Source organism: Bacillus rossius, chromosome 2 (genome assembly GCF_032445375.1).
Source record: "Bacillus rossius redtenbacheri isolate Brsri chromosome 2, Brsri_v3, whole genome shotgun sequence".
Taxonomy (NCBI): Eukaryota; Metazoa; Arthropoda; class Insecta; order Phasmatodea; family Bacillidae; genus Bacillus; species Bacillus rossius.
Genome location: NC_086331.1, coordinates 5,333,559 through 5,348,070, shown reverse-complemented (window position 1 = coordinate 5,348,070; position 14,512 = coordinate 5,333,559). Strand labels below are relative to the sequence as shown.

The following is a 14,512-nucleotide window of genomic DNA, read 5'->3' as shown; positions in this document are numbered from 1 at the left end:
CATGACAGGCGTACCTAATTTTTAAAATTGTTCATGAGGTGGCAGGCCAAATGGATTCATAGAATTTAAAAATTCTTGTGGATAGTAGACTACATCCTTGACATTGCAAACTGTGTCAACCGACTTGTAGATTTTGATTTGGCAGGGAAAGTTTTGTAGAATTAGATGTTGACTTCATTGTCGTTCCTAGGCGACATTATTGCAGGGCCGAAACTAGGGGGGAGCAAGCGGGGTATACGCCCCGGGCGCAAAGCTGTGGGGGCGCCGAAATCGCTTGCATTGTAATTCCTTCCTACTACAACTGGTAACTGGTAAATGGTTTTTAACTTGCATGCCAGTAATGTATAATCTGATTTACAATATAACGTCTCAACATATTTATTTAAAATTACTCTGAGAAAAATGTTGAGTTCATCATTAACATAAAAAATTGTAAAGGGAGAAGTTAGAAAGTTTTAATGCGTCCTCTATACGAATACAGTACAATGTTGTCAGCGTGGGTGGTACCACAGGCACTGAGGAAGAGCATCCTCTATTTGCTATGAAGATATCATCAAAATCTTTGCTGCAAAAAGGTCTCGCAAGTTGAATTTGAATCTTTTAAAAAAATTATGACGACAATTTAACGAACAAGTCTAGTGATTATACGGACTACTTACTTTATGGACATAGTGGGTTCATGCATGGAAGTTACAGTAGCACAGAAACTGTTACATGTAGGTATGGAATATGCTTAAATAGCACCATTTTTCCGTGGGAGGGCCCCCGGACCCCCCGCTTAATTGGTGCGGTATGTGCAAAAAAAGAGGGCGGGGGGGCGCATGAATCCATTCATGCCCCGGGTGCCAGAGGCTCTAGTTGCGGCCCTGCATTATTGCCATTGAAATTAAAGTTCTCTATCGAGTAGTTTTTCAAGATAAGTATATACTGCATCTATAAGATACTGCAGGCTGTGAACTATTCGACCTAGTGAATCATTTAGTACGATTTAGCATAGTTAGCATTCAAGTTTGGAGAAGAAAATGCTCTCTCCAAGGTTGAGTAGTTGATGTGGGAAATCATTATCCGCGTTTCCGCTAAGTCGACCTCTCATGTTTGTTCGCAAATTCAGTCTTTGAATGGAACTCCAAAGGCGAGATGATTTTAAGCATGATTCAATTATGTCTGCACGTGTCCCTTCTGTAACGACGGTAAGTGACTGCTGAAAATCACCAGCAAACACAAAACTAACCCCACCCCTGACGGCATCAAGACGGTCAACAGCTTCAACATGGGCTCTGTGACTCATGGCACATTCGTCCCATATTGTCAATGATGTGGCCTGTAACTATATACCCAGGGGCCAACGTTCGGTGCTGGTCTCCCTAGCACGATCTTGCCTAATGTAATCTCTGTTACTCGCGAAATGTTGCGTGGTTCCAGAAGAAGACTCCGCCATTCGGCGTAACTTTGCTGGTCTCGCCAGAGATGTCATTCGTGAGAGTTGCGATTTTCTTTTTGGCATATTGTCGTTATTATCAGTTACAGTAACTATAACTTTATACAAAACTTGACACATAATTTTACACATAACATCAATAAGATAATAGTTATAACCTAATGTACTGTGTGTTCTTTTCTTTTGTTGATGGTGTGTCGTTTCGTTAAATGTGCGTAGTCAAATCTGTAGTAGCTCTGAATATTTACTAGTTTAAAACCTCTTGGTCTTGGTAAAATTTCATTTTGTAAGCGTCAAACATGTTTTGTTGGTCTAAATGCCTGTAATTGATTTTATCGCTACTTTGTCTCCCAATTTGAACACTTAGTCTTCACTGCTGGAAATATGTTGTATTAGCTATCGACGAAGTAGATTTTGTGGTTCGGAGACATCTGGTCTGTACGTCTGACATTGTACATGACCTGTTCTCGTGGTACGCAGACGCTTGGTCTATACGTATAGCATTGTACATGAACTGGTTGTAATTTATTTCATGCATCGAAAAAATAAGACATCCCTGTTAGGCATCGCGACAACGTATTTATTTCGCCGTGCAGGTATCTTGTGTAGTGTTGTTTTTTATTAGAGTAAATGATTAATAAACTATACGGGAAACAGAACTTAAAAAAACTAAGCTTTAGTTACTGTGATGCCAACTAGTATTTTTGGCACAATTTTAAATTTGAATTAAAAATAAATAATAATGTCACCAGTCATTCCTTTGCTGCAAGAACTTAAAATTGTTCCTCCTCCTGTACACTCCCATTCAACCTTTGTCAGACTTTTCTCCCCAAGTTTTCCCAGCCCTAGATCTGATTTTGTCTACCATTCAATGACCCAGCATGGCGATACTTTCATTCCCGCCTTGGCGGCCTGAGATGATTTCCCACATCAACTACTCAACCTTGGAGAAAGAGCATTTCTTCTCCAAACTTGAATGCTAACTATGCTGAAATCGTACTAAATGATTCACTAGGTCGAATAGTTCACAGCCTGCAGTATCTTATAGATGCAGTATATACTTATCTTGAAAAACTACTCGATAGAGAATTTTAATTTCAATGGCAATAATGTCGGTCACTAGATTGTATTTCATTTCATTTCTACTAGTGACCTGGAGTTAAAACATTAACTAGAATCACAATACTTTGTATGCTGCTTATTTATTCAAATTATTTTTAAGATAATAGACATAATTTACTCATGTCGTTAGAGTATTAGGACTGCATGGTCGCGTTTTAACTTATGGAAGTTATCCGTCGCCCCCAGACGGAATTCTTCGATTATGGTAGTCTTCCAGTATGGCAGTCTTCCGCCTCCCCACCTCCCCTGTCAAAACAGGAGGAAAAGTGCCATATTTTTATTTTTACAGATCGCGGCTATAAGTATACAGTGCTGCTTCCTATAACCCATTTTTGGAAACATTTGTTTCTATTAGTGCGCTATCTGTTGAGTTGATTTATGACTGGAACTACAGAAAGTAACCGTCAGAAGCGCTATCTGTAGCCTTTTAAGTTAACCTAAGAAACAGCTAGGAGGTTAACAGTGCTACCTAGCGACGTATTCTATACACTTCTTCGAGAGCAAAGCAGCTGTACTCATTCCATGAAGTGTATAAGGAAATATGGTAGAATTCCGCCTCGTCCTTTGAACTTATGGCAGATTTCCGTTATGGTACTTTACCGCCTTTTTCGAAGAGGCCAGGCGGAATACTGCCATTATGGTATATTTCCGATACGGCAGTCTTCCGCGCCCCCATTTAACCCTACCTAATATGTGCGATGGCACAAGGCTACTAATCAAAGACTTAAAAGAAAACTTAATTGTGGCGACTATTCTCACCGGCCCAGCAGCCGGCCAGTTAGCGCACATTTCGAGGATTCCAATGATCCCCACGGACTTGCCGATATGTTTCACACGGCTCCAGTTTCCAGTAAAAGCTTCAATTGTGCTGACCATTAATAACTCTCAGGGACAAACATTTTGTTTGGTTGGCACTGATTTACAAAGAGCGTGTTCCTTCCACGGGCAACTATACGTTGGTTTATCACGAGTTGGAAGTCCAGAATACCAGCACGTAGCTCTAATATAATTCGAATTTAACGCGAGTCACACCGTGGGTCTCTGCTAGTATAACATAAATTCAGTATAACATAAATACTCAGTTTTCGTTTATTTCGAAGTGTTTTATCGCATGCGTAATATCATTGTAAATCATTTAATTCAACTTAATAGTCCCACGACTTGATGTAAGTTTTTGGACATACGCCATTGCTAAGAACTTTTTCTGTTGGAGAAAAACTAATAAATAAAATAAATAAAAATACAAAAGAAAGACAAAAAACACACAAAATTAAGCAAACAATTGCTGTTGTCAACAAGAATATAAACACCACAAAATATTCCGAAACAGAAATATGATCAACAAACAAAGAAAAAACAAAGAAAAAATTACTAAGTGAACAAAAAAACACACAAATGATGACAACACAAAAATATTGAAACCAAAATAATTCAGCACAACAGTTGAAACGAGACAGAAACACGACAAAACGAAAAGACAAAAAAATACAATAGTTTTACCAAAACAGAAACAAGCGACGTTTCGGGAACTGCTATCTGCTCCCGTCCTCAGGCAGAGACGCACATGGTACGGAAACACAGGTGCAACTGAGAGTCGTGTGGTGTTTATATTCTTGTTGACAACAGCAATTGTTTGCTTAATTTTGTGTGTTTTTTGTCTTTCTTTTGTATTTTTATTTATTTTATTTATTAGTTTTTCTTCAACAGAAAAAGTTCTTAGCAATGGCGTATGTCCAAAAACTTACATCAAGTCATGCGCTCCCATTGCACAAATCTTTTAAAGTTAATAGTCCCACGACAAGAAGAAAAGTTTGGTGAAGTGTTTAGTTATTAAGAAAATAAACCTTATTGCTGCCCATAGAAGCAAGTTTAGTCACTATAGTTGTTTCAGAAGTTATCAACTTGGAATACTTGCCAAAGCCATTCTGATGGGGGTAAAAATATATCAAATGTCGAGATTATCTCTCTTGAGGGGGAATGGTGTCACTAATACTATTGTTTTTTTTTCCTAAAGTGGAAATCATGTGCGTCTGTCAACGATGCAACAATTTTTTTGTTCATTTTACAAGGGTATATTTTTGAAACATTCTAGCCGCAATAATTTATTGTAGTGCTTGAAGAAAATCAGTACAAATTTTCATTATGTTCCTTTCGTACTTAACAAAATGTTTGTTGTACCTCCGTGTTTAGCCTTTCATAGTTTGGCAGACAAGAATATTTACTTTGTCAGATAAACCATAAATTAAATCCATTTTAGGGGAAGGCAGACTGGAAGTTTTGTTTAAAAGATTTTTGACACACTGTTCACACATAGAAATTTAAAAATATATATATTACAATTTATTTTCCCGTTTAAAGTCTCAGTTATATTGGACAAGTTAATTAGCCATTCGCCTACAAAATGAATATGTCGTGCGCATGTGCGTATGTAGTCACTAGATTGGCAAGACTATGCATGGAATGCTGCTACACCATACTTCATGTAGCTGGTGAGACCTGCAGAGAGAAACGTCCCCTGCGTTGCCACATGGTGTGCTATAGGACGTATAGCAGTAACGCCGCACGTTACTGCTACCAGGTTATAAAAGTAATGCATTTAGGAAGACACTCACCAACCACTAGCAACACGACACGCATGTAAAAAAAATTGGTTGTCTTTAAAGTCGGTTTACGGTCGATAGTTTAACGTGACAACGTCATAACAAAACATTGATGAAATGATTGCATACTTTTATGAATAAAATTGAATCATTTTTATTGAATTATCACTATTTTGTATGGATACAAAGAAGGAGTGAAATGAAATATATAATTTAATTGATAAATTTACTTTTATTTGCACTCATTAATTCAAATATGTTTATTTCTTTAACGAACAGATAATTTTAACTATTACTTTTATACATGTTTGCTATTTAACTTCTTCCAATCTGTGTTATTCTGTTAAGGATAGGACGATGATATGAAAAGTAGGAAACGAATGGGAGTGTTTCAAGTTTAATGTGCCTCGAAAAAGTCAAATCGATGGTTTTTCCAATCGAGTGGAAGAGAGATAGATGCGGCGCAAGCGTACAAAAAGCGTAACGGGACACAGCCTAACGGCACAATGTGCGTAACGGGACACTTTTTCGTGCGTGCAGCCGGCGTTCATCGATTTATTAGACGTTGTCACGTCAAAAAATAACCCTTGTTTGTGACTTTAACCAATCATGTGTCAAAGGGCTGGGGTTCGGGTTTCGAGGCCTTTTAGCCTCGCCTTACAACTAACGCCAGCCAATCAGCGCATTGGATAGAGGGAACAACACACTATGCTGAACGCATGCTAATGTGATGCGAATTGTTCGCAAAATAGACAGCACAGCTCGTAGTTTGGTATTAGTGTTGCCCAGGACAGTATGTCCATAAAAGAATATCCCAGTTATACATTTTGATACAGGTAGTATCAACTGTAAGCATTGTGGAGTGTTGGTTCAAGGTCACTATTAAAGAGTAACTCACACAGTTGTAGATAATCGCATGCGCGAGTACTGCTTTGTTGTTTTCTCGCTTGCTGCGTCACCTATGTTGAAAGAATGGCTCTTTCCCCAATTAGTATAGGGTGAACCTGTTAACTTTATTTGGCAACAGGATGGAGCCCCTTCCCATTGGAATCTATTTGTACGAGTGTGGTTGAACGTCTATGTCCCTGACCGTTGGATTGGTCGTAATGGTTGCGACGACAGAGCTCTTTTTCGCTGGCCTCCACGTTCACCTGACGTAACGCCATGAGATTTTTTCCTATAGGGCTTTATAAAAGATCGTGTCTACGTTCCGCCGCTACCTAATGATTTCCCAGAGTTGAGACACTGAATTGAAGAAGCTATTGCTTCCATTACTCCCGACTTGTTAACCAAAGTGTGGGAATAATTGGACATTAGTTTGGATGTGTGCCGTATAACTAAAGTTACACATAATGAAAATTTGTAAGAAAACTAGGTTAGTTTACATTCAATTCGATTTAAAATGGGACTTTCTTTTATGGACAACATGTATGCCTAAGAAATATAATAACATGCTGTGTTTTCCAAATAAAGTCACTGCTTCATGATTAAAATTTTTAAATTTAAATTCAGTTATTATTTTATTTCTTTATAGGCCTAATATAAGTGCCACGATTGAAATAAATGTTTAAGTTACATCCACATTTGTATGCATGAATCTTAAACCAAATTTTTTGAACATTTGTCCGCTAAAAAAATAGTTATGTACACATTTATTGGGTAATTTAGAGCTATAAATTAAATTATTGATTAAAACCACGATATTACTTCTTGACGTAATAGCGTGCATATTCAAACATGTAATAAGACACAACATGACACATTTTTATGTAACAAGTTGCTTGCCATGTAAGAAAAATCATTAATATATATCATTAATATATGTTTATGTTGGTAAAAAAGTTAACCATATTATTATTGAAAAAAAAAATCTCAAATTAAAATATGATCATTTATTTACAATAAGCACCCAAATAAAAACTTTTAGAAATATTCTTACCAATGTTTAGAAGAAGTAACTTTATAATTTGTTGCAGCCTAATTCATTTTTTTTTTTTTTTCGTAAAATGGTTCGCTAATTTTTCACTTCAAATTGCTGGAATGAAACTTTTGACTTTAAAACTTTATCCTAGGAACATATGAGGTTCGATGAATCCCAATTCCATTTCTGTGTCACCACAAAGCTCATTATTGTGGTGCAATCGTGTTTTTTTAAAACTATTTTGGATCAACCCTTAAAACGAACAATAAGTTGTTTACTATAGTCCATATTAAAGTTGTTATTTTTATAAATAATACTTTAAAATAAAAGTTGTGTAATTTATTTCCTTTATTTGGTAGTCATTATTGCTTTAAAATGGTGCTGGAAATGGGTAGTCTGTAGTAGATACTGAAAAATCTCTCAATTTTAAAATGTTACGCATTTTATTTTATTAAGTGACTTACATAGTTCAAATGTAAATGTTTCGTAGCCATACATTTTTTAGACACCACATATGTAGAATTCAGAACTCTCCATAAGACTACAATACGTATTGGCAGCATTCTTAGTGACGCATTTCACTTAAGTTACTAGTAAAAAATTTATAAATAAATATTCCAGCGAATACCAAATTATAGTAAATAATATGTGAAGTTTAAATTTTGTTTCGGCTTCGCGACTATTCGACAGCGAATTCATAGAGTAGTCTAAACACGCATAGTCGGACCAATAAAACTCGAGGAGGACATGGCTATGGCATATAGTAAGGACCTAGTCCAGTGTTCACTGAAGTGATTTCGAGAAACCATGGGAAAATAGATATAATGATTGATGGAGGGGATTCGAACCCATTTCCACTTAATTTCGAGTCAAATTTTTAACAACTGTTCCACCTCGGTTAGTAATTTAAAGTTGAAACACTTTAAAGTTTTTATAATATTAACCATATATATATATTGTCGATAAACATCGTTCAAATGTTCAGTCACTAAAACATGGATATTGCTGTCCCGGTATTCAAACATGTCTACCATAACGTAAAAATGTGTCAGCTGTAACATGGTAATCAAAAGGCAATCTTGAAAATTGCCGGAAGAATGGAAATAAATAACTAAACAATATAACGTTAGCAGGACTTTACAAAAAGGTTTAACGTTATCGTAAATATACTATGATGGGACATTATCCGGGTTTAGAAATGGGATGACATTTAAACCTTTGATTAAGTGTTTAGAATAAGAATGTGTAGCAAGTAATGCGTATTGTAAAAATTTCGTTATTTTGCTTGTTTCAGAAAGAACTACTGGTATTCGACAACTAATTGGAAGCTGTGCTGCAGAGTCACTATCAATTTCACAAAACACATAATGGCCACACCATATGTGTGTGTGATATTCTTGTCTGCAACGAATGAAACTAGAGAGGATACCACAAAGCGCAGAGGAGAAATAGTATATTTAGCTTTCGTTGTTATAAACGTAGAGCAAAAAAAGGTCGTAGGATCACAAGAATATGTTTTGAAGCCACTCTTGGCAGAAACAGCTGGAAGTATTTTGCCATACCTAAAATCCAGCCACACTTCTCTCACCAACGAAATGGTGATGTCTGGCATGTCTTTGGCTGAAGCGATCTGCGAGTTCGAGAAGTACGTTCAGGACGTTTTGGAAATTCCGTTATCACCAGATTCAATAAGGCTCATTACTGACGGGCAACTGCCTTTGAGACATTTCCTTCATCCGGAAGCTTACAGCAAGGGTATTGATCTTCCGTCGATGTACAATGTGTTCAGTGACTTGCATAGTTCGTTCCATGATTTCTACAATCCAAAAATACTTTCTGTTACCATGGAAGAGATGGCTTCATATTTGGGCCTGCCACGAGAAGACACTAGTTATTTTCTTTTGAAGGAAGTTGCAACCATGGCTGACCTTACTATCAAACTTATTGACGATGGTTTTGATTTTAGTAATCCGGATGTTGTGATTCCTAATGTGACACAAGCAGTCTGCTCAATAGAAGAATACATATGCGACGATTGTGTAGTCATGTTAAAGGGCTTACCTTTCGACGTGACCGAAAAAGATATCGAAATATTTTTTAAAGGTGTAAATATTGCTGATGGAGGAATCGCCATATGTTTAAACAGTTCCAACACTCGTAATGGTGATGCAATTGTTCGCTTTGAAAGTCGAATTCAAAGAGATGTAGCTATGCTGAGACACAGGTATGACATACACCAAAGGGTTGTCGAGATAAGCGTGAGTAGCGGAAGATGTTTCAAGCGATTAGCTGCAGTAACAAACCAACATGTGAAAAATTTCTTGTCAAACGGCTGCAGGGTAATCATCAGGATGCAAGGACTTTCATTTAATTGTGATGCTGATAAAATTTTGGAATTTTTTGAAAGTGGAGATGCCTCATGCCATGTAATGAATGGTATTGAAGGAGTTTTCTTTGCAACGAAGTCGAATGGGCAATTTAATGGAGAGGCATTTGTTCTGTTCGACAAAGAAGATGATGCGCAGATAGCGCTCAGTAAGCACGGAATGGTGCTTAGCAGGCGCTGCATACATGTCTCCCGTATTTCTACAGCAGAGTTACATCAGTTGACACGTGATATGCGTTTCAGGAAATATACTGAGCAGCGTGAGCAACCTTCACGTCCACCAAAGCACATCTTAGTGTCCGTAGAAAACTGTGCAAATTTCGTCAGGGTTAGAGGACTACCATTTGGTTCTACGGTCCCACACGTTCTAGATTTCTTGTATGAGAATGAAAGAAGACATGAAGTACAAGGAGTGCACGTAGTAAATAGTTCTGGAATGCCTGATGTTTTTGTCGAAACCTATTCTAAGAGTGCTGCCTATGACATAGCTAATTGGTGCCGTGGTAGGTTCATCAATGTTGATTCTTGTCAATATCTTGTTGATGCATACCAGTGTTATGCTGAAGAATTTTATAGAGTTGTTGGCAGTTCTGCCCCCAAATTGTCGAACACATTTATGAAGGCAATCACTCCTACGTCCCAGCAATCGGCACCATTGACTCCTGGCATTCAGCAACAGACACCATTGACTCCTGGCAATCAGCAACAGACACCATTGACTCCTGGCATTCAGCAACAGACACCATTGACTCCTGGCATTCAGCAACAGATGCCTTCCCACGCCGTTCAGCCGCCAATGAAACAGCCACGAATGCACCGGCCTCGCAGCAGTGCTTCTGGGCGTTTGTAAGAACCTGAAGCTGTCTGGAGCTCTGCGCAGTTACCACTGGGGACCACTTGTCCCGCTCAAGCTAGTGATATCCGTTTCAACAACTTTAATTCTTTCACACAGCCCGAAACTCAGTTTTAAACTTCCACGCACTGGAGTCCATCAGTTCAGTATTCTCTGCCCTGAAATCGTTGCAATCTTATCTGCACACTAATCATATATATACTTATATGAACTGCTGGTTATACCTCAAGTACAGTTAGTCATTCACTCATGCATTAACAATAAAAAATAATAACTTTATACAAGTGGAATAGCTCAGCAGAACAGTATTTTTTTAATGCATGTTTATTAAATTGAAACACTTTTAACGTCTTTAAATTAAATTTAATAGAGCCCTTTATAACGCTAATAATACTACAAAATAAATAATCCCAGTGAAGGTCTAGCGAAATAAATAATCTAATTAAAGCACGAAGGTTTTATTTATTTACCGCAAGAATCATGGTTAGAATAGTTTTTAAAGAAATCAATATTTGTTTAAAATAAATAAAGGGCTTTGCTTGTTTTAACAACCTTAATCCGATAATAAACTTAAAATATGCGGATTTATTTATTAAAACTATGAAATTTCAATTAAATACATTTCAATACATTTTATTTGTGTACACAAATTTATTTGCGCTGTAAAGCTGATGACCTATCAGTATAGGCCATTAAAAATCTCAAATATTTACATTTTCATTTTAGGAAAAAATATTTGTGACATTTACCATATGATTTAAATAATTATATAATTTTCACGATACTATTTTTGCCACATTTAAATTATAATTTTATTTAAAAAAATTTTGTTTTGACCAATATTTTTTTACATTTTTCTTACATCATTACATAACTATTAAAACTTAAAAATTTACGTTAATGCTTCCTCGAACATTTAATTATGGAAATTTGTATCTATCATTTGGTCACTTATACATGATTTGGGTTAAGTTTCTTTACATTAATTTACGTCCGTTTCCTTTAAAGTAAAAAAAATGTAATTATTTGAATTAATTAAAAAATTGCACGTGACTATATTTTTCCGCATAGAATGCAAAATATCGGCATAGATGTTTGTTATTCCACTAATTATCCCCAAAAATTAATCTGGTCTTTCACCTTAATGAATATCCATAAAACTTTAAAAAAAATTTTCTACGCTGTGAGTGTTTATGGTGTGGTGAAACCAAAATAAGTTATTCAAAACCACACAGAAACAATGTTCGAACAAAAATGTAAATTATTTCAAAAATAATTGAATTTTAAATAATAATGTTTTCTTTTTTTAAATTGAAGAAGATTGGAAAAATTTTCATCTCACCACTACATATATTCAAGAAGATTTTTATTAAAATATAATTTATATTTTTACAGTAAAGTATTAAAGGCATATAAATATAACTTGAACATTCCAAAGTAACTTCTATTTTCTGCCAAGTGGTAAAAAATTTGAAATATTTAACAATTTGTGTTTTTATTTTATACACCAAATTATTACTTATACAAAAATATTTTTATATAAATACAAATGAATTATTTTTAAACAAATAATATAGGCTACATGCTTTCTTAAAATACTGCATAATAAAACAGCATAAAACTTGGTTTAAATTAATAAAAGTTTTAATTTATTCTTAAAATATTAGTTTTTTTATCCATTTGTATAAAACAAAATATATTTTTAAGTCATCGGTCTTTGTACTTGTTAGATTTTTTCTAACTTAACTCGCTGCTTGCCGTTATTGAGGACCTACATAATGCCATACATTTAGACACACCATGTAAAATTGTTATATACTGTATCGTTTTAAGAATATGTATGCATAATAAATGACATGCGTAATATTTTAAGAAAGTAAAACAAAACGTATTTGTCAATATTATCTCACGTAAAATATATGGATTGAGTTTGGTTACCAACTTAAATTTTTCAATATATATGATTGTTACCAGAATTAAAATAAAATAATTATATATATAGGAAGCACTTAAGTAACTTAAAAATAGTTTACCATAAAATACAGTTTAATTGGTTAAGGGCAAACTTATGATATGTTTGTATAATAATTCTCAACACATTAATTTGGATTAAAGTTGCAGCTATTTGTGGTTTAAGCCTTGGGGTTTTGTAGTAAGTAGTATAATTGTTTTTAATTCATTAATTAAAATCATTGTGAACTTTTGCACGTACTGACATTCATTTTTATATCCAAAATGCTGTTATTATTTAAGACTTGAAACGTTTAAGAGAAACAAAGCTAAGAAATTTATTGTAAAAATGAAAAACTAAATTTTTAATTAAAAAAAACACGTTATTTGTACTCGTGGTTGTGTACAGTTTTTGTATAATTTTTCATTTTAAGTTTAAGTCTCAGTAAAAATCTGACAGAAATATTTGTTCACACGAAACTATTTTTATACTGAATTTATTCTAGAATCAAATTTTATTCCATTTACAATTATAAAATTTTCATATAAAAACTATTTTGAAAATCATTTTCAAGACTAAAAAATATTTTTAATGTTTGTAAAGATGTACGTATGAGCATGGTTCAAGAGGTAATGTCTTTGTTTATTTTATAGCTATTGTTTTGTTAATTAATGGTTTATGTTGCTGCTGGTTAACGAAGGTTGTTTTGATGTAAAGATTTTATTGTTTTGTCTGAAGGTGCAAATAAAATATATATTATATCTAATTATTGGTAAAATAACTTTTTATATTATGCCAATTGTTATGTTACCAAGAAGAATTCCTCAGTCAACAGACATTCTTCAGTTCATGATATTGTGATTATTATTTTGGACTTTAATAAATATAAGGGAAAATTTAAGGCAAATATTATAAACAATAATGGAATGTATTTATTTATTTTAAAAAATAAATATTTTTGTGGGTAAATAACTGTGTATTTTATGTAAAATTATTGTCTTTTAAAAATTTAATTTATGTAGATGCATGTCATTTAGAGGAAGTACATTTCTAATTAATGGTATTAACGCTAATTAGACTGTTAGAGGCAGATGCTATAGATGTGCAGAACAAAAGCCAAAAACTTTTTAATTAAGAATTCACGTCTTATTAAGAATGGTATTTAAGAAACTTTTATTTTTAATAGTAGATATTACTTAGTTTGTTATAAATGTGGCTTGGAAGAGAGCTCTGCAGAAAAAAAATATTTCACATTCATCCTGTGATGTAGGATTTTGAGTCCTTGAAAACATTGAAAACTAACGAAGAAAGTAGCATCATCATTGGAAATGAAAAAAAAATTATACCCATATTTTATTCGTCCTCAAAATTGAGAACAATTTAGTACTACCTGAAGCTGAAAACTTTCAAGACTATATGATAAAACACCTAATCTCACAATATCAAAGACTTTGTTGAAGTTTTGGGACCAAAACGATGGAAACGACACGTTAAATAAATTATTATGATCAAGCTTATGGCGGTTACTGGGCAGAAGAAGATTTTTTATGACTTTGACACTGCAGACGCCATCATCAGGGATCAGTTACCTACTGGTAACCTAAAAAATGCTCCCTGATGATGGCGACTGCAACGTCGACCGAAACGTCGGTGAATTATTCTCCAAGGACGCGGCTACAACCCAGAGAGCCAAGGAACTTCAGAAAAATGGCCGTGAAAGCATGCGAACATTACTACACGTAAGTCGTCAACGTTGTAAATAACATTAAAGTTTAAGGCAGTCATTTAAATAAAGGTCGGATGACATAACGTGCGGGCAGAAAGAAAAATTTGATTTTTTTTACAACTAGTTTCATAAAGGAGTAGTGACAAAAAATAAAAATTAGTTGTCTGTAAAGTCGGTTTACGGACGATAGTTTAACGTGACAACGTCATAACAAAACATTGATGAAATGATTGCATACTTTTATGAATAATATTGAATCATTTTTTTGAATTATAGCTATTTTGTATGGATACAAAGAAGGAGTGAAATGAAATCTACAATTTAATTGATAAATTTACTTTTATTTGCACTCATTAATTCAAATATGTTTATTACTTTAACGAAGAGATTATTTTAACTATAACTTTTAAACATGTTTGCTATTGAACTTCTTCCAATCTGTGTTATTCTGTTAAGGATAGGACGATGATAGGAAAAGTAGGAAACGAATGGGAGTGTTTCAAGTTTAATGTGCC

The 14,512-nt window shown here is 34.5% G+C and overlaps 1 protein-coding gene across 1 annotated transcript in view; it reads right to left on the bottom strand.

Annotated features, from left to right (window-relative positions):
* LOC134529937 (EZH inhibitory protein-like) overlaps positions 1-4,484 on the bottom strand; it is a 54,745-nt gene extending 50,261 nt beyond the window's left edge. Inside the window, exon 1 of the mRNA XM_063364485.1 lies at positions 4,476-4,484. Within this exon, the coding sequence (XP_063220555.1) occupies positions 4,476-4,484 (9 nt within the window). The remainder of the gene's footprint in view (positions 1-4,475) is intronic.
* Between the last annotated feature and the right edge of the window lie 10,028 nt (positions 4,485-14,512).